Genomic DNA, 27,222 nt, shown 5'->3' with positions numbered 1-27,222 from the left:
ACAAAAATAGTTTAATAAGAATCTAACATCAGATAGACAATAAAATTTAATTTTACTATCTGGAAAGCCTTTATTAACATGAGTTGTTAGGAAAAATTCCCTTCCTAACTTCAATTGTCTGAAACTAAAAGTAAATGACTAAAAAGGAAGATAAGGGTTGTCCTCGGAAATGATGAGGACACAACAACTCGTTTGCTGGTCATTAGAAGTATTACTAATCGGGAACTAAATATGGAGCGTTAGAACCTATATTATAACACATTATACACAGAAAGTGTGCGATCAATACTTTGAATGTACTGAGTATGTAAGATAATGCATGATGAACATGATATCAAAACATGCTGAATTTGTAAAACACATTGATGTAATGACCAAGTAAAATAACATGGAACTGAGATACACTGAATTAGAATACCTAAATACAAGTCATGTAATAACTGAAAGTCCAATTATGAGAGATACTAAAATCGACATATAACCTTGTGAGCTACTACATGGAGCTTGATGTATAATCCCCATCAAAAGAGCTAATATACTTTCCAAGGTATAAAGGCTGAAGCTGAGCTACTATGGATCCACTAAACTAATGTCTATAAAGACAAGTCCTAAGGTGAGATGCAGTTCTAGGACTTAGAGATTGCTATTAAGTTTCACGGATGCTTACCGAAATACTTCATCCCTAAATCCTGTGGGTTCTAAGTATAACTCCCATAAAAATATGCAATAATCGAAGACAATAATAATATGATAGTACTGACTTATACTGATAATTAATAAATTCTGAGTAGCTCATAAATCATGATAACTTATAATATATTGAGAGATACTTTATCTGAAAGCATCATAAATCATGAAAATCTGATAATCTGAGATATGCATCTAAAATAACATAATTCTAATCATGAAAATACCGTTACAAACATGTAATTATAATCAAAATCATGCAATTGAAGGCTAATCATGAAGGAGAACTGAATTTCATCAAGAACCCATGAAAATCGCTCACACACACTATATTCCTTCATAGACTATTTTGTATACTATCTGTAAACGACTCTCAACTCTCCGTTAAGTAAACATCAAGGGCGAGGTGCATGATCCCACATGCCTTATAAGGCGCCTTACACATTATTGGTAGGCCATCCTGCCACTCCAGCCGTGTTTCATTATTTTCCCCTTTTCAAATTAGTTATATTAGTAAAAAATAAGATAAAGAAATTAAATTTTCTAATGTAAAATTCTAGCATCATCAATATCTTTTGGTCTCTTCAAATCAAGCAACGTAATTACATTTTTATAAATGTAGGAGAAAGAGCTTGATAAGAGAAAAAATGTTAGTAATTATGTCAATGAATGGCCATAATGAGGAGGAAAAAACGTTATGAAATATATCTTATTGTGAGATGATTATATTAATTATCCAGTATTTCTTTCATTTTTGGTGTGTCAAAATAAGGAGATGAAGAACTTCTTTTATTGCCTTGAGAACCATGGCTTCAACCAATCACAACCAACACTGCTTAATTAATTATTTTCAATTGTTTTCAAATTGTACATAACTTCTTTGACGATATACTCCAACAAGAATAATAACTATATGATTAAGGATAATTTTTGTTTTATGTATCTTTGTAATAGAAACTATGAGAGAACCAGTGACTGTATAGCTACATGATCTGATATGAAATAGATGTTCTATAAGAATACTTATTATCAGGGCTCCAAAACTATATCAATTGAATAACAAGTCCTAATTGTCCCCCTTTTTTTCTCTGCCTTTTTCATTCTTTAGGCGTTTATTCTGTTGCTAACTACAAATACTGGCATTGTTTTTAAGTACTATTATCATTTTAATCGTTGTTATACCTACTTTTGATTTTCTTTTTGAAATCTATTTCAAATTTATATATTTTCTAAACATACTGGCAGTCAAAGATTCTCTTTTGGTAATATTCTTTTAGGCGTGGCTCACATACTTTTGGAGAAGGGCCAAAAATCATGAAGTGGAGCCAGATATTGCAGAAGAGAGATTACAGTTTTGGATCAACCAAGGTGGCCAACCTCTCACTTCACATGATGCTGTTCATGGTAAGACTTTACCTCTACCTTGGGTAAGATAGATTATTTTTTGATTGACCCTCAATTTAAAATATATTATTAAAATAAGTTTGAAAATAGAAAAAAAAAAGTCACTCGTTGCGCGCTTTGGAAGTGCTGCAGCAGTTAAGCGTACTAGTTTTTTTGGTTGACAATTTAAAAGTACTAATGTTAATTAAAAAAACATTTTATTTTAGAGTTAGTTTTTGACCAAGCTTTTGAAAAAACAATTGATATCTTTTTGTAGTAAGAAAAGTTGTTTTAAATTTATGTTAGGAAAATAAGACCTTTATTAAAAATACATATTTATCAAATATACATGTTGTATGGACATAATATAATTATATGCATTATCGACTACACATTATAATTTAAGTCTCAAAAACTTGTTCCCTCTCAATTGTCCCATTTTAACTAATATTAAATGAAAAATTGTCACGATCCAACAATTGGGGTCATGATGACATCTACTAATTCCCACAAGTAGGTAAGCCTAACCCTTAGCCTTGAATGACAAGTAATGGGCCCAGGGGAGTCGAAGGAATAGAAAGAAGCATAATAAACATGAACAAGGAAGAAACAAAGGAAATAAGAGAATTAATATCTACTCCTTCGAACGAGGAAAAAAATACAACGAGGTTCATTCCAAAACCTGGTGGATGCTAGCGAAAAGCTACTACAAAAGACTGAGTACAAGACTAAAAATATACTGAAAATACATACTGTCTCGAAATATAAAAGACTAGTCAAAACTATACAAAAGAAGATTAGCCAGCCATGGAAGCTAATATGCTCCCCCTCTATCTCCGGTACAGCTGCAACATCGCAAAATCAATAGGGCTAATAGAGCTCGGATCTACATCAATGAAAGACATGCAGAGTGTAGTATGAGTACTGAAACAATGGAAATCTAGTAGGCATCACACACCGACCGATCTTGAGATTGGAATAACATACTAACCAGGGAGTATCTAAACAGGTAATAAGGCAATAACTAGGCATGCATTATTGTAAAGATACTAAGGAACCAACATAAGTAGTAACGTTATCTAAGCCTAATTGGACCCCATAACCCCAGAATGTACACACAAGGCATAGTAATGATAAAGCAAGCAAACAATAACCCAGCCAAACCCCCATAAGCCCGATGGATACACTGAAAGACTACATTATAAGGCACGAATTTAAAATGAACACCAACACCCAAACCTAGCATCTTTCAAAATCTTATGTCGTTATAGCTAGTACTCTCTGGAATCTTACATCGAAAAGCCTTATCGAAATCTAACACATCCCAGAATCTTACATCAAAACGACTAGTCTTTTTCAGAATTTTACATTGAAAGCCTTGATATAACCTAACATATCGTGAAATCTTACGTTGAAATAACTTTTCTTTCCCGGAATCTTACGTCTAAAAGCCTTTATCAAAATTTAGTAGTCCCCGGAATCTTAGATTGAGGAGGTTGTTCCCACCCCATAGTCTTATATTGGAATGGCCACACAAAAACCTAATAGCTCCCAAAATCTTACATCAGATCAGTTGTACAGAACCATAGCCTATTATGGAATCTTACATCAGAATAGGAACCACACTAACTAGCCCATCTCGGAATCTCACCTTAGTTCAACTATACTACTAAAAAGGAACATGATCCTAAATGAGTCTAGGTAGTCATCTCACCACAACCAGCCTACCTCACATATAATCAAAGCTACCCGAAGGTCACCACCTGACAGAGATTATCGTATCTAACCCAATTCCATTCCCGAAATAGCCCTAAGGGCCTTAAAAACCAACATCTAAAGAACTCTAGCCAAACCTAGGCTAAGGCTCCACAATAGAAATACGAAGGCCATTCTAGCCTATACATAGCTCACAGAAACAACCACAACATCAAACAAATCAAGAACAACCCATAGAACACCTGAAATACCAAAATAAGGCCAAAACTATATAATTGAGAAAGCAAAAAGGATTGATGCTAACTACCAATCCAACACTTAGCCAATTATCACACTAAAACAATCACAAGGCAAGGTCTAAGGATAATAAATGGTAGCTTACCTGGAAGCCGATCACGTACGCTCCAATGTTTTAAAGCGATGCTTTTCCCTTCCGAGCATCTTTCAAGTGATGCTATACAATAAAATTAATGATCTCAACATAAATACTATTGTTTTGATACTCAATTCGTAACAATAAAAAATGGGACTAAAATGAGCTAAAAGTGACATTGTGGAACCCGTGCATTTTACAAATTATCACAAACCCAAATTCTTAATTTGTCTAAATTTTCCATTTTGGAGTTTTATCAACAATTTTCTTGTGTAGGTGGCGATCCAAACCCAAGCAAAATCCGTAGTAACATCGCCCTTTGCCCCTCATTCTTCAAGAATAAGGAAGATCCTTTTCAAGTTTGAATTTGTCATGGATAATTAAACTATGAGATCATTGATAAAATCCAAAGAATGGGGAGGGTCATAGGTATAGGAAGAAGCCCTATCAAATAGACTTGAATCTAGACATTGATTCATAATTTTTTTGAACCGTATGGGCTAACTGTGGATATGATGCCGGAAATAGAAATTCTCTTTTTGGTTTGATAATGAATAGAGTTCGGAATCATCGGAGAGATGCCCTTGAAGATCACTTACCCAGCTCTGGAAGGATGAAGGATTTATCACCAAGTGTGAGTTCTTCCTTTAGTAAAATTTGGAAAATAAAACAAATTTGTTGAGAGGGAAAATATTCATATTAAATAAAGCCATCATAGTATTTTTGAATTCCTTCGAAAGGAAGGATGGCAATTTGAGATTATTTTCGAGCACTAGAACAAAACCCATTCTTACCATAAGCCTTTTTGTTTTGAGATTAGGATCCCGTTTAATTAATTTAGAATTCCCCGTCTTTAGAAAAAAAACTTGCTCAAAAAGACATTAAGAGAGGTTTAGCCTATTCCACAATGAAAACGAAAGATGAAACATAAAACATGGATCAACTAAGCCCTCTCGGGGACGCGAGGAGTCTTGAAATAGAATTCGTCAATGGGTCCCAACCAGCTCAAGGAACTTGTCCCCAAAAATAGGCATAATCCAAACTTCAAAAATACCTCAAAATATACCATGCACTAGAGTTTGAAAGTTCACAATCAAATAATTAAAATGGAGAAAAACAAAGGGGACTTATGAGTTTAATGCGCCGATAATAAGTCTATCAACGTCCTTAAGAAATCCCCTAATATTTTCCAACACCAAACACTGGTTCCACACTAAATTAAATATCTCAGGGCTGACTTATGGAGGAAAACTTATGAAATTGAGAGCTAAAATACAGACTTTAACTACCAAAGATGACTGCAAAAATGGTCACTTGGCGGCTTAAGTGGCCACCGCTAAAGCGGTGCCAGGCTGTTAAATCGTCTAGGTAACTCACTGGTAGGTCCCGCTAAAGTGCCTCCCTGGTCGTTTAAGTGATCTCCACTATAACGGGCCAAGATGCTACAACACCGACCACTAAAGCTATCCCTGACCACTTAGCCAGCTACATCAGCTCAGGCACAACCAACTTTGCTAAGTCCCAATGGACTCTAATTGGGTGCTCAAAATTTGTTTGGAAATCTGAGCACACAAACAAATCATACTACCACCAAATTTGACATTCCTGACTCAATGGAAAATGTCGAAACTTCCATCGGAGGTCATCTCGAAAAAAAATGGGTTCCACGCTCAAGGCTCTGTTTTAGCCAAAATCCACAAGGTAGTTTGAATTGAGCCGAAAAGCCTTGTGACCTGAACAAAGGGTTCTTCAAGACCAAACTCGACTTTCTAGAGATCACAGAATCATAATAATTGCATTATGAGGTTGTTTATGTAAAGTTTTGACTGAAGTCAACCGTTCAAACTTCAGATGCTCCAAAACACCAAAACTTGCATAAAAACTAAACAAATGACTAGGTGACAAAATGTCATCACAATAAGTCATTAATGACTTGGGGTCACTATAGAAAAGTTCTAAATGTCAAAATACTGCAAAATAGAGAAAATGACCTAAAGGGTCATTACAACATCACTACTAAAAGAAGTTTCATCCTCAAAAGTAAAGAGTCAAGAAGTACCTGAAGCCTCGAATAGGTGGGGATACTGGGCCTACAAGCCATGATCGGTCTCCCAGGTAGCCTTCTTGACTAGACGGTGTCACCACTGGCTCTTCCACAAAGGTCAAACGATCATCCAATTGAACTAAATCATACCGAAGCACATAGGACTCGTTAGGAACATAATAGCAATGCATCGATATATAGAAAACTAGACGAACAGTCAAATAGGTAGGTGGCAAGGACAATATATATGCAGCATCACCAATATCTTGAAGGATCTTAATACTCCAATATACATAGGTCTAAGCATGACCCACCTGCTCAACCTCATCATACCCTTCAAGGGTGACACCCAGAGGAAGACAAGATCACCAACACCAAAATTTAAAGGATAACACCTATAGTCAGCATAGCTATTCTGCCTACTCTAGGCCTCCCTTAGCCTATCTTAGATCACATGGACTCGAGCCAAAGCATCCCGAAGAAAGTTAGTACTATGTGTCCTAGGCTACAAAGTTTCGAACCAATCAACAAAAGATCAAAAACGCCTTCCATATAAAGCCTCGAATGGGGCCATCTAAATACTTTAATGGAGTTGTCGTTATAAGCAAACTCCACCAAGTCTAGAAACTAGTCCCACTAACATCTAAAATCCAATACAAATGCTCGAAGCATATCCTCCAAAACCTGAATAGTTTGTTCTAACTGCCCATCGATATGCGGGTTCAATGTTGTTCTAAGATTAACCCGAGTACCCAACTCCTCCTGGAATGCTCTTTCAAAGCTAGAAGTGAACTGAGAGGATCTATAGGAGATAATACACATTGTTACCCAATAAAGACATGCCACCTCTTGAACATAAATATAGGCGAATGTCTCAGCACCGAAGTAAGACTGAACGAGCAAGAAGTGAGCCAATTTGGTCAATCGATCCATGATGACCCTAATGCTATCCACACCTCAAAAAATTTGTGGTAACCCCGTAATAAAGTCCATAGTGATTTGTTCCCACGTCCAATCAGGAATAGGTAACCTTTGAAACTCACCAGCAGGCCTCAAGTGTTCGGGCTTGACCTACTGGCAATACATGCAATGAGATACGTAGTCTGCTATATCTCTCTTCATAGAACTCCAGCAGTAATGCTGCCTCAAGAAATACCTGGAGATGTAAACCTCAAGAAATACCATTTAAATCAAATCCCCAACTTTAGGAACACCAAAACACGTGCTAAATCTTAGAACACCGTCAGAATCTAATGTTGCCTCACTAGCATGACCTCTCAAAACTCGATCACGAATGGCCATCAAACGTACATCCTTGAACTAATGACTATGAATCTACTCCAATAGGGTGGAGCGAGCCTTAGCATAATCTAGAACTTGACTAGGATCGATGATATCAAGCCAAACCAATCTGTTGGATAAGGAATGTATGTCCAAAGCCAAATATCTCTCAAAAACTAAAAGGAAGGCTAGACTCCCCATACATACCGCCTTTCGGCTCAAGGCGTCCTCCACCACATTCGGCTTGCCTGGATGGTATAGAATAAAAAGGTCATAGTCCTTCAAGAGATCAATCCACCTATGTTGCCTCAAATGAGGTCTTTATTTCTCAAAATATATTGAAGACTCATGTGATCTTTGAAGATCTCATAATGAACTCCATACAAGTACTGCCTTCAAATCTTAAGCACGAAAACTATCACCTCCAACTCCAGATCATGAATGGGATAGTTGCACTTGTGCACTTTAAGATGCCTTAATGCATCTACTATAACACGACCCTAGTGCATCAAAACACAACCCAAACCAATGCCGTTGCATCACAATACATTATAACCCCTCACTCTTAATTGGAAGAGTCAGAATAGGAGCAACAATAAGCAACTCTTTGAGCTTCAGAAAGCTCGCCTCACACTTGTCGAAACACTCACAGGGAATATCCAATCTAGTCAACCTAGTCAATAGTGCTACAATAAAAGATAAGCCCTTAATGAACCATCTGTAGTAGCCTGCTAAACAAACAAAACTTTGAATCTCAGTCAATAAGGTAGACCTAACCCAATCACGAACAACCTCAATCTTAAATTATTTTATCATAATCATATCCCTACACCACGTGCCCCAAGAATGCTATAGAATCAAGCCAAAACTTGAAGTTTCAAAACTTGACATAAAGACATTGATCTCTTTAAGTCTGGAGCATAATCCTCAAATGCTGCTCATGCTCCTCCCTACTCCATGAGTATATAAGAATATCATCATTGAACATAATGACGAAGGAGTATATATAGGTCCTAAACACACGCGCCATCAAGTCCATGAATATTGTTGTGCATTAATCAACCCAAAAGACATCACTAGGAACTCATAGTGGCCATAACAAGTCATAAAAGCTATCTTAGGGATGTCCTCTACCCTAATCCTCAGCTAATGGTGACTATATCTCAAGTCGATATTAGAAAACACTACGACGCCCTAAAGTTAATCAAATAAATCATCAATACGAGACATAGGATACTGATTCTTCACTGTCACTCCATTCAGCTGCTTGTAATGCATACACATAGTCATAGACCGATCCTTGTTCTTCACAAGTAGAAAGAGAGAACACATAGGTGAGACACTCAGTCTAATAAAGCCCTTACCCAAAAAATCTTGAAGCTAAGTATTGAGCTCTTTAAGCTCAGCAGGTGCCATGAGATAGGGTGGATTAGAAATAAAATGAGTACCCAACTCAAGGTTAATAGAAAATCAATATCATATTCAAGAGAAAGACCAAGCAGGTTAGTAAGGAAGACATTGGCAAACTCTTGCACAATAGGGATAAAATCAATAGTAGAGCCCTCCCTACTAACATCAAGAACACAAGCCAAATAGGATAAACACTCGATGAATAGTATTCTTTAAGCCCAAATATAAGAAATGATCCAATTGGTGTGCGGCTATAAGAATCCTACCATACAATCGAGGGAATACTAGGAATGGCTAAGGTCACATCTTGGCAAAGCAATCCAGGACTGCACGATAGGGGGATAATCATTCCATGCCTAGAATAACATCAAAATCAAGCATGTCTACTAAAATAACGTCAGCTCACATGTCACACTCCTGATAGTCACCACACAAGCTCTATTGACCTGATCTATTACTAAAGAAGCACCTACAGGAGTTGATACATGCAACGACACTGCCAAGGGCTCAAAATGCAGCATCAATCAACAAGCAAAATAAATAGATACATGAATAAGTAGAACCTAGATCAAATAAAGAAAAATCTAGTTGACAGCAAACTGAGATCATACCTTTAATCACTTGATCTGAAGCATCAGCCTTCTGCCTAGCAGGAACCACATAGAAATGCCCATGTTCACCCCGGACTGGGCTTTACTCTACCACCTTCCCTTCCTGCTTGAGCATCTTCGGGACCACCCGTATGGCCATGAGAATCACCTCTACTCAGAGGAAAAACAACCCTATGCCTGGGGCAATCTCTAAATAATGTCCAACCTTGTTGCAATCAAAACAACCACAGTCATCCCAAGGTCTAGAAGGAAAACTACCTGATCCACCCTGGACTCCACGGCCCAGTGTTTGAAGTGAGGTTTGGATTGATCGGCTAGAATGTCCCTGGGATGGTAAGCATGCTGACCCCTGCCTTAGAAGCCTCTATCATAGGACTGGGATCAATTGTAGCTACCCTAAAAGTGAAGCCTCTTATCGAGGCCCCTACGGGCCTTACGATAGGTCTCTTTCATAGTACGAGCATGGTCTACCACTTCCATAAAAGACTTACCCACTGATGCCAAGGACTCTGTAGAAATTTGGAGCAAATATCTTAAACCTCAGACAAAAAACCAAACTCTCTCCTCCTCTGTGGGTAGAATCATAGCAGCATGTCTAGAGAATTCATGGAAATAGGTCTCATACTTTGGTACTAACATGCAATTCTACTTCATCTTGAAGAACTGATCTCACATATTTTCCCTCATACTATGAGGTATAAACTTTGCCAAAAGAGCCTCTACGAACTGTATCTAGGGGTGAGTATTGTATGGTATATATCGAATTACCATATCGTACCAAAATTTTTGATACATTGGTTTTGGTATTATGGTATTTGGAATGGTATATGGTATATATTTTAATTTTTTTGGTATTCAATATGGTATTTGATATTTAGAAATAACATACTGAATTACCGAATACCATACCAAAGTATATAGTTACATAAATATACTATATACTATATATATATATATATATATATATATATATATAATACTAACACATATGACATACTGAATTACCGAATACCATACCAAAGTATATAGTTACATAAATAGACTATATATATATATATATATAAAAAATACTAACACATATGCAACCTAGTATTAGTATAAAATTAATGTTTAGAAGTTGAAACTTTGACTACTCTATTTTGATTGAAATATATTTTAAATGTAATTTATTAACAAAAGAAGTTATCTGTATTCTCTTTTGAATATATATTTCTGCATGTGTAATGTCTTAGTATGATATAATTGAGATCTTTTTTTAAAAATTGTTGAAGTCATAATACTCTTTTATATGGGTAAATATTAGTCTAAATTGAACAAACTATGATTACCAATTTATCATACTATAAAATACCAAAACCAAAATTTATAATACCGAACCATACCGAATTAAACTGATATGGTAATACCATAAGAATTTTAACAACCATATATCGAAATTGCCTTCTAAAGCTTCAAATACCATACCATGCCCACCCCTAATTGTGTCCAAGTTAGGGGAGGTGATCCAACTGGTCTACACTCCATATACAAATGCCATCACTACCTGGCTTGCACGTCTAGCTGATAAGCCATATAGTCTGCCTCTCTACACTCAACTATACCTAGTGTATACAACCTCTCACGGGATATGGTCAATAACTCATGCACATCATCACTTGTAGCCCCTGAAAACCTTTGAGAAACACACCTCAAAATAGGCCCAATATCTTGTGTTCCTCCAGTGACATAGAGACCTCAACCACCGCCAGTTGAGCAACCACAGGTGCTAGCGGTACCTCTACCTGGGAAGCCGCAATGGCAGGTTGCTTCTAGACTTACTAGGGCTTGTTGCATACTCCCTAACACTACTAGAAGATGAGGGATGACCGTCTTTAGTCTCAGCTCAACTGTAGGCCCAAGAGGCAATTGGGATGGTCGTAGCCCCACTGGCAGCAAATGAATAGGTACTTTTTTGGGCTCTATAACTAGATTAGTTGTCATGTCTCTAACCTGCTCCTAAATAGGTGTTACCATTCACGCACAACCTCAGGGTCTACCTCTAGCCCTTCCCCTAGCTGGGGCTCTATCTATCATGTCGAGAGTATCATCGCTAGTTGTGACACCTCTCATGCACACCATTAATGAAAGAACAAACAAATGAGAATTTCAGAAACAATTAGGATTAAGGACGCATGATATACAATGAAATGAAACATTCTCCTAAAGATTCTTATAGCCTTCCAAATATAGGATACAAATGTCTCTGCATTTATCTACAGGACTCTAGTAGATATTAGCTTTGCACCAACAACACCGGTGAATCGAGATTTAGAATGCAATAACATAATAACAAGCGAGTATAAAAATAGGTAATAAGGAAGTAACTAGGCATACATCATAGTAAAGCTATTAAGGGAACAACATAACCAATAATTTTATCTAAACCTCACTTGACACCATAAGCCCAAAAGGCACATACAAGACATAGTAATGATAAAGCAAGCAAAACAATAACCCATCTGAATCTCCATAAGTCCAACGGGTACACTTAAAGGCTACATTACAAGGCACAAATTTGAAATGATCACCAATACCACAAACCTAGAATTTCTTGTAATATTACATTAGAATAGCTAATCCTCAGAATCTTACATCAGAAAGCCTCATTGGAACCTAACACATCCCTATTTCTTACATTAGAATGACTAGTCCTTCCTGGAATCTTAAATTGGAAATCTTTGCTATAACCTAACATATCCTAAAATCTTACGTCAAAATAGCTAGTCCTTTCCGAAATCTTATATCAAAAAGCCTTTATCAAAAGCCAACACTCCCTGAAATCTTACATCGGAGAGGTCGGTCCAAATCTAGAATCCTACATAAGAATGGCCATATAAAAACCTAGCAGCTCCCAAAATCTTACAATGGATTAGCTGCAGACTATCTCAAAATCTAACGTCGAAATAAGAACCACACTAACTTGCCCTTCTCAAGATCTCACCTCGGGTTAGCTATAAGACTAAAAAGGAATAGGATCTTCAATGAGTCTAGGTAGTCAACTCACCACAGCCAACCAACCTTACATATAATAAAGCTACCTGAATGTCACCACCTAACCTAGAGGGTTGTATCTAACCTAATTCTATTCCCAAAATAGCCTTTTGGGTCTCGACAACCAACATCTAAAGAAACTCTAGCCAAACCTAGGCTAAGGCTCCACAATAACAATACTAAGACCATTCTAGACTATACATAGCTCATGGGAACAACCACAATATTAAACAAATCCAGATCTACCCACAGAACACTAGAAACATCTACAATAAGGCCAAAATGATATAATTAAAGAAGCAACACGGATTGCTAACTACCATCCAATACTTAGCCAATTATCATGCTAAAACAATCACAAGGCAAGGTGTAAGGATAGTCAACCGTAGTCTACCTCGAAGCCAATCAGGCTCGCTTCAACACTCTAAATTTATGCCTTTTCCTTTCGAGCAACTTTCAAATGATTCCATACTATCAAATTAATGATCCTAGCGTCAATATGGTCGTTTTGATACCTAAAATTCACATCAATAAAAAACAAGACTAAAATGACCCAATAATAGTATTATGGGACATGTGCAAGGAATCCTAAAAGTGACTTCGTCAATGGATTCCAACGACTTGAAAAACTTATGCCCCAAAAACATGCACAATTCGAGCTTCAAATTTTCTCGAAATAGACCATGCAACCAAGTTGGAGAATATTTCACAACCAAAGAATTAAAAATAGAGAAAAATGAAGGGAACTTATGAGTTTAATGTGTTGATCAACGTCCCAAAGAAATCCCTCAGCAATTCCCAACACCAAACATTGATTCCATAATAAACTTGAGCTCTCAAGACTAACTTATGGAGGAAACTTATGAAATTGAGAGTTGAAGTACAAACTTTAACTACCACTGATGACTGTAAAATCAGTCACTTGGCCGCTAAAGTGACCACTCGCTGGCAAGTCCTGCTAAAGTGGCTCCCTGTCTGGTTAAGCAACCTCCACTAAAGTAGGCCAGTCTAGTAAAACTTCAACTGCTAAAGCGGTCCCTAGCCGATTAGGCGGCTACACCAGCTCAGGCATCAGCCAACATTGCTAAGTCCTAACAAACTCCGATCGGGTGCTTGGGATTGATTTGGAAAACCGTACACAAAAACAAATTATTTTACTCTACCAAATTTGATATTCCAAACTCAACAAAGATGTCAAAGTTCCATTGGAGTTCGTCTCGATAAAAAGTGGATCCCATATTCAAGGGTTTGTTTTAGCCAAAATCCACAAAGTAGTTTGAAGTTAGCCTAGAAGCCTCTAGACCTGAACCAAGAGTCCTTCTAGACCAAAATCGATGTTTCAAAGCTAACGAAACCATCAAATTTGTATTCTAGGGTCATTTACCTGATGGTTTGACTGAAGTCAACCGTTCAAACTTTAAAAGCTCCAAAACACATAAATTTGCAAAAAAATCAAACAGGCGAATGTGTGAGCGAACTGGCAGTCTCAGCAAGTCATAAATGACTTACATTGCTATAGAAAATCTCTAAATATCGTAAATACCACAAAAAAGAGCAAATGACCTAACAGATCAACAAAAAATATTCAAAATCTCTCAGAAAATAAAAATATCTATTCATTTATCCATTTAAATAGTTAATACTAATTGTAAAATGCAATTTTACATGTCTTTTTAGTAATTCGACACTCGAACACTTTTGAGTTGATTGACCAAACACAATATGTTACTTCCTAAGAGAATTTTACTTGAAACTCTAATATATATGAAGTTGTGTACATCTTCATTTTGTTTCTAATAGACAATAGTCTAATTTTATTACATTTAATAATCAATAGAGGACCAATAATTTCAAAGTTATTGGTGCTCGCCTAAAAATGTTCTAAAAAGAAAGGAAAAAGAAAAATATTTATTTAAATTTTTGATAATTACGTACGAAAATCTACTAAATCTAATGAAACGCATTTGTTCTTGAGCACCCACAAGGGTCCATGTATGTCTACCATTGATCACACTAACACCTTCCTTCTTTTAACGAATGCTGATTGGAAAAATTCACAAGTATAGATAACTTTGCCAAATTTCAGAAGTAAGGAGGTTACAAAAGGTAATGTTACCTTTTGGGCTGAATGGAAACATAATATCGAAATTCTTTCTAGGGAAAATTGTTATAGTAGGATAATGACTTAAGAGAATTTTCTATTATGATTTGAAAAATTAAAAGATTTATACAAGTTATAAGTTTTTCCATTACTTTGTGGGAAATCTAATTATTTGTTTTACTCTACCAATGAGTATCTTTCACGTCCCAAGCCCAGGCGAGGCAGAAAAATACCATGTGAATGCAAATACTTAACTATATATATGAGTCAAGGGACATGACATACTCTATAAATTAATAAATAGAGAAAAGTAACACAATCTCTCGAAACGAAACTTGTAGATATATAAGGGCCATCGGGCCTCAAAATACATATCTGGCACAAGGCCTAACTAATACAAATGACCAAACATATTGATGTTACACATGAACATCATCACTGATCTATGAAGCCTCTACTAGAATTGAAATGCTGTAAAACTGATATACTTATTGGGATAGGGCCCTGACCTACTCATAATATTTGAATACACATATATATATATATATATATATATATATATATATATATAACTAGTTCTAGAGACAATTGGTTCTAGATATTGGTGGAGCCCACAACCTCAACAACTGAAATATAAGTGCGTGCTTAGCGGGGTGGTATGATGTCCCGTGCATCTGAATCTGCATCGTAGATGCAGTGTACCCAGCAAAAGGTACATGAGTACATAATAACTGTGGAGATCAAATGTTGGTGGGATTGGTAGCCACATTTGTTGAAGTTAGTAGTCAAATTTTATAGCGAAATTTTGTAGAAATTGGCTTCATCATTTGTTCAAATTGTTAGTCAAATTTTGGTAAAAGTTGACAACCTAACTTTATAGAAATTGGTTTCCACATTTATGTCACTAATGATGTAATCAAGAGGTTCAAAAACTCTATAAGTAGAGTAGAAATTGAATATTTGATAACATACCAAATAAAGAGAGCAATAGAGAGCATAGAGAGTAACCCACAAACTATTTCTTATTTTGTGGGAAAATACTGGGAGTAATATTTTAGTGAGTTGTGTGAAATAAAAGAGTGTTGTTCTTATAAAAGAGTAGTCATCTTTTGATACTACCAAGCTGTCATCGTTATTATTGTATCATATTTACCCCATTATAATATTTGGTGTCATTGTTACTCTCTTGTTACTACTATTTAGTGTGGATATTATCTTGGTTGAGATTATAATTTTCCCAAAAATATGGTATCAGATCCATAGAAAATAATAGTTCACTGTCCTTTTAGTACCCTCATCTCACAAAAGAAAATTATGAGAAATGGTGTCTACGAATGTAAGCCATTCTTGGTTCTCAAGATGTTTGGGATATTGTTGACAAAGGGTATACAAAACTCGCTAATGAGAAAACTTTGTCCCAACATAAAAATGAGGTCTTGTTAAATATAATGAAGAAAGATCAACAGGCCCTCACTCTCATCCACCAGTGTTTGAATGATGGAATATTGATGAAGGTGGCTGATGCGACTACCTCAAAAGAAGCTTGGGAGATTTTACAAATTTCTCTCCAAGGAGTTGATAAAGTAATGACTTCAAACTCTAAGGGATGATTTTGAAGTTTAAAAAATAGAAGAATCTGAATCCATTTTGGATTTCTATTCAAGATTGATGGCCATTGTGAATCAGCTAAGAATGTACGGAAAGAAAGTAGATGATGTGGGTGTGGTAGAAAAAATCCTTCAATATTTAACACCTAAATTTGATTATATGGTGTGTCCTATTGAGGAGTCCAAAGATTTAGACTCTATGACGGTAGAGTAATTCGAAAGTTCTTTACAAGCCCACGAAGAAAAGATGAAAGGAGAAAAAGAAGAGCCACTAGAAAAACTTCTTAAAACTCATGCATCCTTCAGAGATTTAGAAGGTGTAAAAAGTTATAAAGGAAATGGGCAATGGCAAGGCCGTGGCGGTTGGCGGTTGTGATGGCCGAGGAAGAGGAAGAACCTATATTAACAAATTCAATAATGAAGATAAAATCCTGCAATCATTCAGAGGTCATGGTCATGCACATCGAGGAGGTAGAAGACGTGGAGCTTATCAAGATACCTATGAAGTAAGGTATGAAAAAATCTAAAATTGAGTGCTATAACTATCATAAACTTGGACATTACTCTTGGAATTGTCATAACAATGTTGAAGAAAGCTAATCTTGTTGACAACAACAAAGATGAAGATGAGTCAACATAGTTAATGACACTTGAAGAAAAAGATACAAATGATTGTAGTTCATGGTATCTTGAAAATAGAGCAAGTAATCACATGTGTGGACACAAAGATAAGTTTGTGGAGATAAAGAAGAAGGTGAAAGGTAATATGTCTTTTGGAGATACCTCAAAGGTCCAAATTGAAGGGATAGGTATGATTTTGATATCTTGTAAAGATGGTGGCCATAAATTGATCAATGAGGTTTATTATGTGCCAAAATTGAAAAGTAATATTTTGAGTTTGGGTAAACTTTTTGAAAAAGGATATCATATTCATAAGAAAAATATGCATCTTTGGCTTAGAGATTCAAGTAACAACTTAATTGCTAAAGTGAATGTGGCAAAATATATGGTTTTCTTTTGAATATTAAGACCATTGATTCAAAGTGTTTGAAGGCTAATGTGCAATATGACTCATGGTGTTGGCATATGCGATTTGAGCATTTGAATTTTAAAGCAATCAGATCAATGAGCGACAAGAACATAGTTGATAAGATTCCATCAATCAACAATCCCAATCAGTTGTGTGAAGCTTGTCTTCTTGAAAAACACGCAAGGAGGAGTTTTATTAAAGAGTCCACATCAAGAGAAATCAAGACACTCCATCTTGTACACACCGATGTGTTTAGTCCAATCAATCCACCTTCTTTTGGTAAAAGTAAATAGTTATTTTTTTTATTGATGATTTCAGTAGAAAGACTTAGGTATATTTCTTGAATTTAAAATTGGAAACTTTTGTTGCTTTTTAAAATTTCAAAGCACTTGTAGAAATGAACGTGGCAATGAAATAAAAGCAATAAGGTCTGACAACGGAGGCAAATTCAGTTCAAAAGAATTTAATGACTTTTTCAATCTCACGAAATCCATCGCCCTCTAATGGTACCTTACTTGCCCCAGCAAAATGGAGTTGCAGAAAGAAAGAATAGAACAATTCTTAATATGGCTAGATGTATGTTAAAGCTAAAAATATGCCAAAAGAATTTTTGGCTGAGGTTTTTTCTTATGCAATTTATTTGAGAAACAAGTCTCCAATAAGAAATGTGCGAGATCAAATGCCTTAAGAGGCATGGAGAGAAAGAATGCCAAGTGTCAAGCACTTGAGAATCTTTGGAAGCATAGCCTATGCCCATGTTCCACATCAAGGTAGAGCTAAACTTGACGATTAAAGTGTCAAGTATGTGTTTGTTCGATATGAGGCGAGTTCAAATGGCTACAAGTTATACAACCCAAATAATAATAAGGTGGTGTTGAGTTATGATGTTAAATTTGATGAAAAAGCGGCATGAAATTGGGAGACTCAGGAAGAAAGAACATATGATTTTCTTCCATACTTTGAAGATGAAAAAGAACAGGAGATCATGAAAACTACACATGATGTCACTCTACCTGCTTCACTAGAATATATTGCATCTCCGTCTAATCAAGAGTGTTCAAGTGAAAGGCCGCGTAAGATGCAGAGCATCCAAGAACTCTATGATAACACATAAAAAGTTACTAATTTTAATTTTGTATGTTGTCTCTTTACTGATAGTGAACCAATGAATTTTGATGAAGCCATTACAGAGAAAAGGTGGAAATAAGCCATAGAGGAGAAAATTCAGTCAATCGAGAAGAACAACACTTGGAAATTAACAACTCTTCCCAAGGATCATCGAGCAATTGGAGTCAAATGGGTATACAAGGCAAAGCAAAATGCTCATGGAGAAATAGAAAGATACAAGGCAAGACTTGTGGTTGAAGGCTACAAATAAAGGCATGTCATTGACTACGAGGAAGTCTATGCACCCGTTATCCGCATGGAGATGATTCATCTGATAATTTCTTTGGCAGCGCAAATGAAGTGAAAATTCATCAACTAGATGTCAAATTGGCATTCTTGAATGGAGTTCTTGAAGAGGAGGTCTATGTTGAGAAACCATTGAACTTTGTGATAAAAAATCATGAAGATAAGGTGTTGAGGTTAAAGAAAGACTTATATAGGTAGAAGCAAACTCCAAGAGAGTGGAATAGTCGCATTGACAAGTACTTTCAAGATAATGGATTTACTTGTTGTTTCCATAAATATACTCTTTACATTAAAGTTCACACTAATGGAGATATTCTATTTGTTTGTCTTTATGTTGATGATCTTATTCTGACGAGTAACAATCCAGTTTGGTTTGAATCTTTCAAGTAAGCTATGTCCCTTGAGTTCGAGATGACGGACGTAGGACTCATGTCATATTACTTGAGCCTAGAAGTAAAACAAATGGAGGAAGGTATCTTTCATATCTCAAGAAAGCTATACAAAGGAAATTTTGAAGAAGTTCAACATGTTTGATTGCAACCCTGTGAACACCCCAATAGAAAGTGGAATGAAAAATTGTCAAAGTTTGATGATGGAGAAAAGGTAGACTCCATTTTTTTCAAAAGTCTCATGGGGAGTCTAAGGTACTTGACATGTACGAGACCAGATATACTCTTTGCAGTTGGAGTAGTAAGTCGCTTCTGTGAAGCTCCTAACTCCACTCACTTGAAGACCACTAAAAGAATTCTTCGTTAACAAAAAGGTACGATCGACCTTGGGCTATTTTATTCTTCTTTTAATGATTTTAACCTTGTGGGATATTGCGATAGTTATTATGCGGGAGATGTTGATGATAGAAAAATCACATTTGGTTTTGTGTTTTTCTTGGGTGATTATGTTATTTCTTGGAGTTCAAAGAAATAATTCATTGTTACTCTCTCGACTTGTGAAGCCAAATACGTGGCAGCAAGATCATGTACATGCCATGCTATTTGGTTGATGAGATTATTGAAGGAACTCAATCTGCCGCAAATTGAAGCGACAATGATTTGTGTTGATAATAAATTTGCGCAAACACTTGTCTAGAATCCAGTGTATCATGACCAGAGCAAGCACATAGTCATAAGATATTATTTTATCCAAGAATGCATTACCAAGAAAGAGGTAGAACTCAAGTATGTGAAATCGCATGATCAAGTTGCGGATATCTTTACTAAACCACTCAAATTTGTAGATTTTCAGAGATTGAGATCAAGCCTTGGAATAAAGAAGAAAAATCAAAATTAAGGGAGAGATTTGTGGAAATCAAATGTTGGTGGGATTGGTTGCCACATTTTTTGAAATTAGTAGTCAAATTTTGGTGAAAGTTGGTAGCCAAATTTTGTAGAAATTGACTTCCACATTTGTTCAAATTATTAGTCAAATTTTGGTGAAAATTGGCAACCTAACTTTGTAGAAATTGATTGCCCCATTTATGTCACTAATGATGTAATCAATTGGTTCAAAAACTCTATAAATAGAGTAGCAATTGAACATTAGAAAACACACCAAAATAGAGAGAGCAATAGAGAGTCTAGAGAGTAATCCACAAACTATTTCTTAGGTTGTGAGAAAATATTGGGAGTAATATTTTAGTAAGTTGTGTGAAATAAAAGAGTGTTGTTCTTATAAAAGAGTAGTCATCTTTTGACACAATCAAGTTGTTATCACTATTATTGTATCATACCCGTTATAATATATATTTGATGTCGTTGTTACTCTCTTGTTACTACTATTTAGCGTGGATATTATCCTGATTGAGATTATCATTTTCCCAACAATAACACTACTCGTACGTAAGGTAGAAAAATAATTCAGGCATATACTGAAACTTATATGAAGAAATATCAATTATTAATGGCAGAGAGAATGTATGATTACTATGAAACACATGTCATGTCTTACTATTTCTGGTGCATTAACCATATCTTTTGGATAATTTGTTATAGCCTTTCATTATGGCATTAGGATCATTAAATATTAGATAAGTCCTTATTTCTTTTAGCGTATACATATGAAATGAAGGCCACAAACCAGGCAACGTATGAACAAATGTACTGTGAATGCATTATGAATGTACTCAAAATGCACTCCTAAAATACTCCGAAGATCTCGTGCTATGAACGGTGTCTTGGTCGCATGGCGGGCATGGTAGAAAGTATATCACAATGCAATGAACATATATCGTACAATATAAATGAAATTATGTTAACTTTAGGCTATGCTACGTACGTATGATCATATGATACTGTGTCAAAATGAAAAATAATTTACTTTTACGATATTAGATGAAACAGTTATATACTTTTTAATGCAAATAACTAAATGAAGTTTTTCATCCACATTGCAGTAGAGCGAGGCCTCATAGAACTCAAGAAATTGGGGATTGAAACTCAATTATGGAAAGAAACTCGACGATCAATAGATCCCGAAAATACCAAAAAAATGCAAAAGGAAAATGATTTTTGACAATGAGTTGTTTTTCTCTCTAATTACCCATTAATAACTTTTTCCTCTTCCCGTTTTGGCTTTTCTCAGTTCAGTTTATTATTATTATTTTTATTATTATTATTATTATTATTATTATTATTATTATTATTTGATAACTTTTGTTATAAAGTTTTGTTCATGTAATGACAGATATACTGTAAGTGCAGATTGAAAATTTTTGTTACACACTGTACAATATTGTATATAATATACTAATTTTAATGTTCATGCGATATGAAATTATTTTAAGTGAAAAAGTTGAATTGAAATATATAGACAAAAGACTATTGTATGGACAAATATTTAGCTAACACGTGGGACTAAATCTGATGCTTCTATATATATATCTTCTATACTGCCTTAAAAATATAAATTCCCTAACATAAATATTAAATTACTATAATATCCCACAATTAAAAAATTTCTAACTTGAATGTTAAATTACTATAAGGCAAATGCTCTGATGAATTACTATGAGTTTGAATTTTGGATCATTCTACTCATCACTTTGTCAATCAAACTCTTAAACTCATTAGAACACAATAATTAAAACCCCTTTAACTGTAGACCGAACCTATGTGGCATGAATGTTGTTGAGTTAAAATATGTTTCTAAGTGCGTAAATATAATATTTCATATTTAAAAACATTAAACCATCTCCCCCCTTCCACCCACCCCCACCCACCCCAATTATTCGTCTTCTCCAGCACTCTCCCCACCCCTAACCCTCAACTCTCTTCTATTCATCTTCAACAAATTCCCACAACACCCATTCTTACTCGTCTTCTCCAGCACTCTCCCCACCCCTAAATATAAATATATTATTTAGTTATTTATATTATATTAAAATTAGACATCTTTTTTACATTGAAGGGTTGTGACTTCTCCGATGAGTTGAGACTTTTTATGTCACGCCTTAAAAACAGGCGTGATGACACTTATTTTTTTCCACCAAAACAACTCAGCCTAGTACCCAAATAAAAGAGGAAATTGTGGAAGTAAAACAAAATGATAGACTATCACATCAATAATAATGAGGATAACTTAGCATAATTCGATATAACCCCAAAACCTAATTTTTACGTGTACAAGCCTCTAGGCATTACAATAGATTTGAAAAAAAAAAGTCTTAGTGTCATTATTTCTAGAACAAAATAAGAACATAAATAGGGAGGAAGAAGTGTCCGCCGAGATGACGAGCGACTACCTCTCAACTCTCAATAACAAACTTTGGATGCAGAAGAGAAAGGGTAATCATGAGGATCCAGACCCGTAACCGACACAAGTGTAGAACCAAGGGAGTGAGTATCTAACGAAACGATACCCAACAAGCACACAAATAAATTTAAGTAATGCAATATAGAACACAAATATTTTTGACACTCCAATCGAACCTGCTGAAACTACAAGTGCACTGTAACATCCCAACCTACAGTTCACATAGAATATAAATGGTATAGGACACTAATACAAAATTTCATAATCATCAACCACAACAACCATAACAAGTACTCATAAGGTTCACAGTGATAATGATTGCAATGCAATGAAATGTGATGTCAAATATAGTGATGCATGTCTGTCCTATGATGCACATCTATTGAATATCAGGACGGAACCCATGGGGGACGCATACGGTCCATGTATTTGTCGAAATCATCTTTCATCAGCATACTTATCAATCACTAGAATCATTTTCCATCGACTTAATCATCAATCACTGGAACCATTTCCCATCGGCATCTCTAGAACTGTTTCCTATCGGTATCACCAAAACCATTTTTCATCGACATCATCATCAAATGGATCTCATCACCGTATTCCAGAACCAATGCAAATAAGCATGTTCACACAAATAATAAGAAGATGGTAAATTTCATATCAATACACAATCCATTTCAACATAATCATAGTATATCATCAATAAATAGTCAATATGACCATTCAAATCATCCACAACACATCACACGTCAATATATCATCAAGTTGCCTTTTTATTCTCCCTCATTCATTATTAGAATCATAAATATGAACATGTGACCACAACTATCAACCCTTTACAAATTCTCATTACCCCCCAACACACACAACAAGGAAAATAAGATTTTATATACTTAACAAAGGGTTATGAAGTCCACTTGCCTCTAATACACAATCAATCTACCCGGTACTTGAGCCTTCTCTCTTCGATGGGTCTCCAAATCAATACAATCTATTCAAATATGTATCATAATAAGAATAAGAGCACAACAACACCCACATCATTAATTTTGAAGATGAAGTCCAAAATGACCCAAAAATCTATTTTTAGGAAATTAGGTGTAAATATGAAAGTTTGTATAAAATCATGTTACCCAAAGAATTTGGGAGTCACCGATAAAACCATTTCAAAAACTGAATTGAAATTAAACATAAATCACCATTTACCTTAAAAAATTAAGTTCTGACAAACCCCCCCAAAACTAGAGTTCAAAAATAGTGATTAAATATTAAAATCATGAAATAATTAGTGGGTAACGAAGGTTTCAAATCAAAATCACTTACCCAATTGAGAATTTCAAAAAGTTCTTTTAAAATTACCTCTACCGAGCACTCAAAATTCAAAAATTGTGAAAATAAGGCTGAAACCCCGACTTTGGAAAGAATACTATTTAGGTCTCAATTACTCATTGGGATCATGGGCCTCTTCCACGCAATCATGAAGAGGAGCAAGTCAACTATCTTAAATTGACAATCGCAATTGCAATTGGTCCTCCTGCAATTGCGATGATCTAAATACTAATGCTACGCAATTGAACTGATCTCTATGTGACCACGATGTATAGCTAATTGAAAACTTCACAATCGCAAGTGATAGTCATGTGATCGCGAAGAACAAAGGCTCCTGCACCATACTGCACACCAACAAAATTTCAAGGCACAAAATTTTACTAAAATGACCCTCGAGATTCATTCGAAATCCCAAGGATACAAACCAGATAGGTTACCCTACTAAACTCAACGTTTTAGACTCAATTGAACCTTTGGAACATGAATTCAAGGTCTCATTGACCTGAAACTCATTTTAGTCGCAATAAACTAACTTAGTGCTAAAAAATACGGAATAACTCTCAAAACCTCTGAAAATCAACCAAGGCATCACTTAGGCTTTTAATTATCTCCTGAATCCAATAGAATCATTGAAAATTCCTTCGGAGCATCTAAACTCTGAATATTGACCAAAGTTAAATCTTGATCTAATTTCACTTAAACTTCTAATTCAAGAGCTCAAATCCATGAAACAACTCCGATCCAAAACAAAAAATGGCGACACTACTAACCGAGTTCCACATTCTAGAGCTGATAAAACTGATGAAATTCTATTCTAAGATATGTAGCTCCGGTTGCTATCAAAAGTCACTTTTGAGCAACTTAAAGCTTCTAAATTCTAAAACATCCGAAATTCACATTGTTTCAATGAAACTTCATAACTAACTTTGCAAACTGATCAAATATGACCCGGGGAAACTATCGAAAGGGATAAAATGATAATGTTCTAAAAATTTTAAAAATGACCTCTTAGGCCATTACATTATCCACCATTAAAAATCATATTCATCCTCTAACATAGAGTAAAATAAAGTACTTGTAACTTCAAAAAGCTGAGGATATTTGACACTCATATCGGACTCCATATCCTAAGTAGCCTCCCCGATCGGATGATGCTTCCACTACACCTTCAATGAAGTAATCTCCTTTTTCCTTAGCCTTTGAACCTGCCTATCGAAAATAGCTATAGGCACCTACTTAAATGACAAGTATGGACCCAACTCCACTGAATCAGGTGAAATTATATGGGACTCATCTAGCACATGCTTTTGAAGAATGAAAACATAGAAAAATGGGTGGACAACTGATAAGATAAGTGGCGAGGCCAACTTATAGGCCACCTATTTGATCCATCTCAAAATCTCAAAGGGGATAATGAACCTAGGGTTAAGCTTTTTCTTCTTCCTAAATATTATCACACCCTTCATAGGTGATACCTTAAGCCAATCATGATCACGTGTCATAAACTCCATGGCTCAAAACCTCCTATCAGCACAGCTCTTCTATCAGCTCTAGGCTATCAACAACTAACTCTAAATCAAGTGAATCTGCTCCATGTCATCTATAAGCAATTTTGTATCCAATGCATCCACCTCAACAACATTGAACCATCCAATCCTACTATACAATGCCTTAAATAAGGCCATCTAAATTGTCACGATCATAACTAGAATCTAGATATGACACAGTTCCTAGGATCTTGAGAGACCCTAAATAAGACTCTTAGCATACATATCATATATAAGATAATCAAGAAATACCAAAATAAAATCATAATGTAGAAGATAAGTCTCAAAGTTTAGATGTCTCAATATAGGAGAATCAAAATATAATCTCTGAATCAACGGGAACTGCATACTCATAGTGGTCTGACAAGCCTCTACTAGTTTAGACAGAGACGTAGGACAAGCCCTATCTCAACCAAAGGTAAGATAAAGTCATGGAAGAAAGCATAAGAACTCATGTTAGTTTCACCCTTGAAACATGAGAACTCAAAAATCAAAGTGATCAATAACAATCGAACTAGCCACAAGAGGGATGATGATAGTCAGACCCTACATTATGAGACAATGTAGGTAAATATATGCATTAGTACATGAAATGCACTAAATATATGAGAAATATACATAATCATAAATAAGCGGACATAACAAGAATGAACATGTGATTCATGACCAAATATCTTGAAAAATGTGAAGTAAAACATAAAAACATATAATAAGGTCAATGCATCATAAAACCATTGTTTAAGAGCTTATAAGAAAACATAGACATTTTTGTGGGATATTAACCCGTAACCAATATATTAAGATCATGTGAGCTATAACATATAATCTAATATAACTTTCACATCGAGAAGAGAGAGGCTACTTCCCAAAGTAGACTCTATATCATAATCATCATCATATGATATATGTGGATCCACTATCTAGTCCAAATAAGGCAGAACTACGGGGGCACATAGTTTGGGACTAGGGGTTGCTGCTAGAAACTCCCTTATCAAGTCTCCTTCAAAAAGTCCTCTCGGTGCTAAGTTAATACCAATGAAATAAGTGAATTATTCATCATTAGAAAAGACAATAATAATACCAATCCCCATCATAAAGTATATCATAAGAATAACTCCTTAAAATGATGATCATAACATTATTCATATAAGCACTTACCTTTTATGCATCTAAATCGTGATTCCTTCAGATTGTGAGAACCTTACACATTTCTTCATTCATACTTGAAAAAAATAGTTAAAACATAATTCATAGCTTTTCATACATCATTCATAAATCTTTCATAAAATTCATGGGTCCACGTGAAATCAATTTAAAATCATGTTGTGATGTGAATTTATGCATAATCAAGTAAAATAATACCAATTAAACCAATATACAAAAGACCCATGAAGAATTGATATGAAAACCTCTTGAATTTGGTGAAATTGAATTGAGAGAATTGAGTTCTTTTGGGACCCAATAGATGAATGGAATCCATTGGTGAATTCTCACATACCTTATCTATCAAAGCCCTAATGCAATAAAGTTTGACCTTTACTTGAAGCTTGAGACCTATTTGTTTTGAAGAAGAAGCTTTAGAAAGATTACATTAGAGAGAAGATTTTGATTTGGGGAGTGTCTGAGAGAATGAATAGTAATGAAGGGTTTTGGATAGTTATTGGTGTAAGAAATATCCCCAAAAACTTTGAAGCTTAATTATAAAAGAGTGGGGAAAAGTCTGGATTACCCTTTAAAAGATCAACTGGGGCCCTCTTTCATGGAAGCTCCTACGGACCATGTAACCCTTCACTGTATGTGAAGGGGCTCATAGACTCGGAGGTTTATTGGTCTCCTAAAAGGTTGACTTTCATGGGACCCTTACAACCCATATTAAGCACTACGGATCATGGAGCCTGTCCTGAACCTTT

General features: G+C 35.4%; 1 protein-coding gene across 1 annotated transcript in view; it reads left to right on the top strand.

The window, feature by feature from the left end:
- The window catches only part of LOC129877424 (coiled-coil domain-containing protein SCD2-like), a 47,627-nt gene extending 26,433 nt beyond the window's left edge, over positions 1–21,194 (top strand). The window contains exons 17-18 of the mRNA XM_055952921.1: positions 1,965–2,091; positions 21,076–21,194. Coding sequence (XP_055808896.1) covers positions 1,965–2,091; positions 21,076–21,194 — 246 coding nt within the window. The remainder of the gene's footprint in view (positions 1–1,964; positions 2,092–21,075) is intronic.
- The last annotated feature ends 6,028 nt before the right edge of the window (positions 21,195–27,222 follow it).

The sequence above is a fragment of the Solanum dulcamara genome, chromosome 12, assembly GCF_947179165.1.
Source record: "Solanum dulcamara chromosome 12, daSolDulc1.2, whole genome shotgun sequence".
Taxonomy (NCBI): Eukaryota; Viridiplantae; Streptophyta; class Magnoliopsida; order Solanales; family Solanaceae; genus Solanum; species Solanum dulcamara.
The sequence above is the reverse complement of the archived record's forward strand: the minus strand, read 5'-3'. Positions and strand labels throughout refer to the sequence as shown.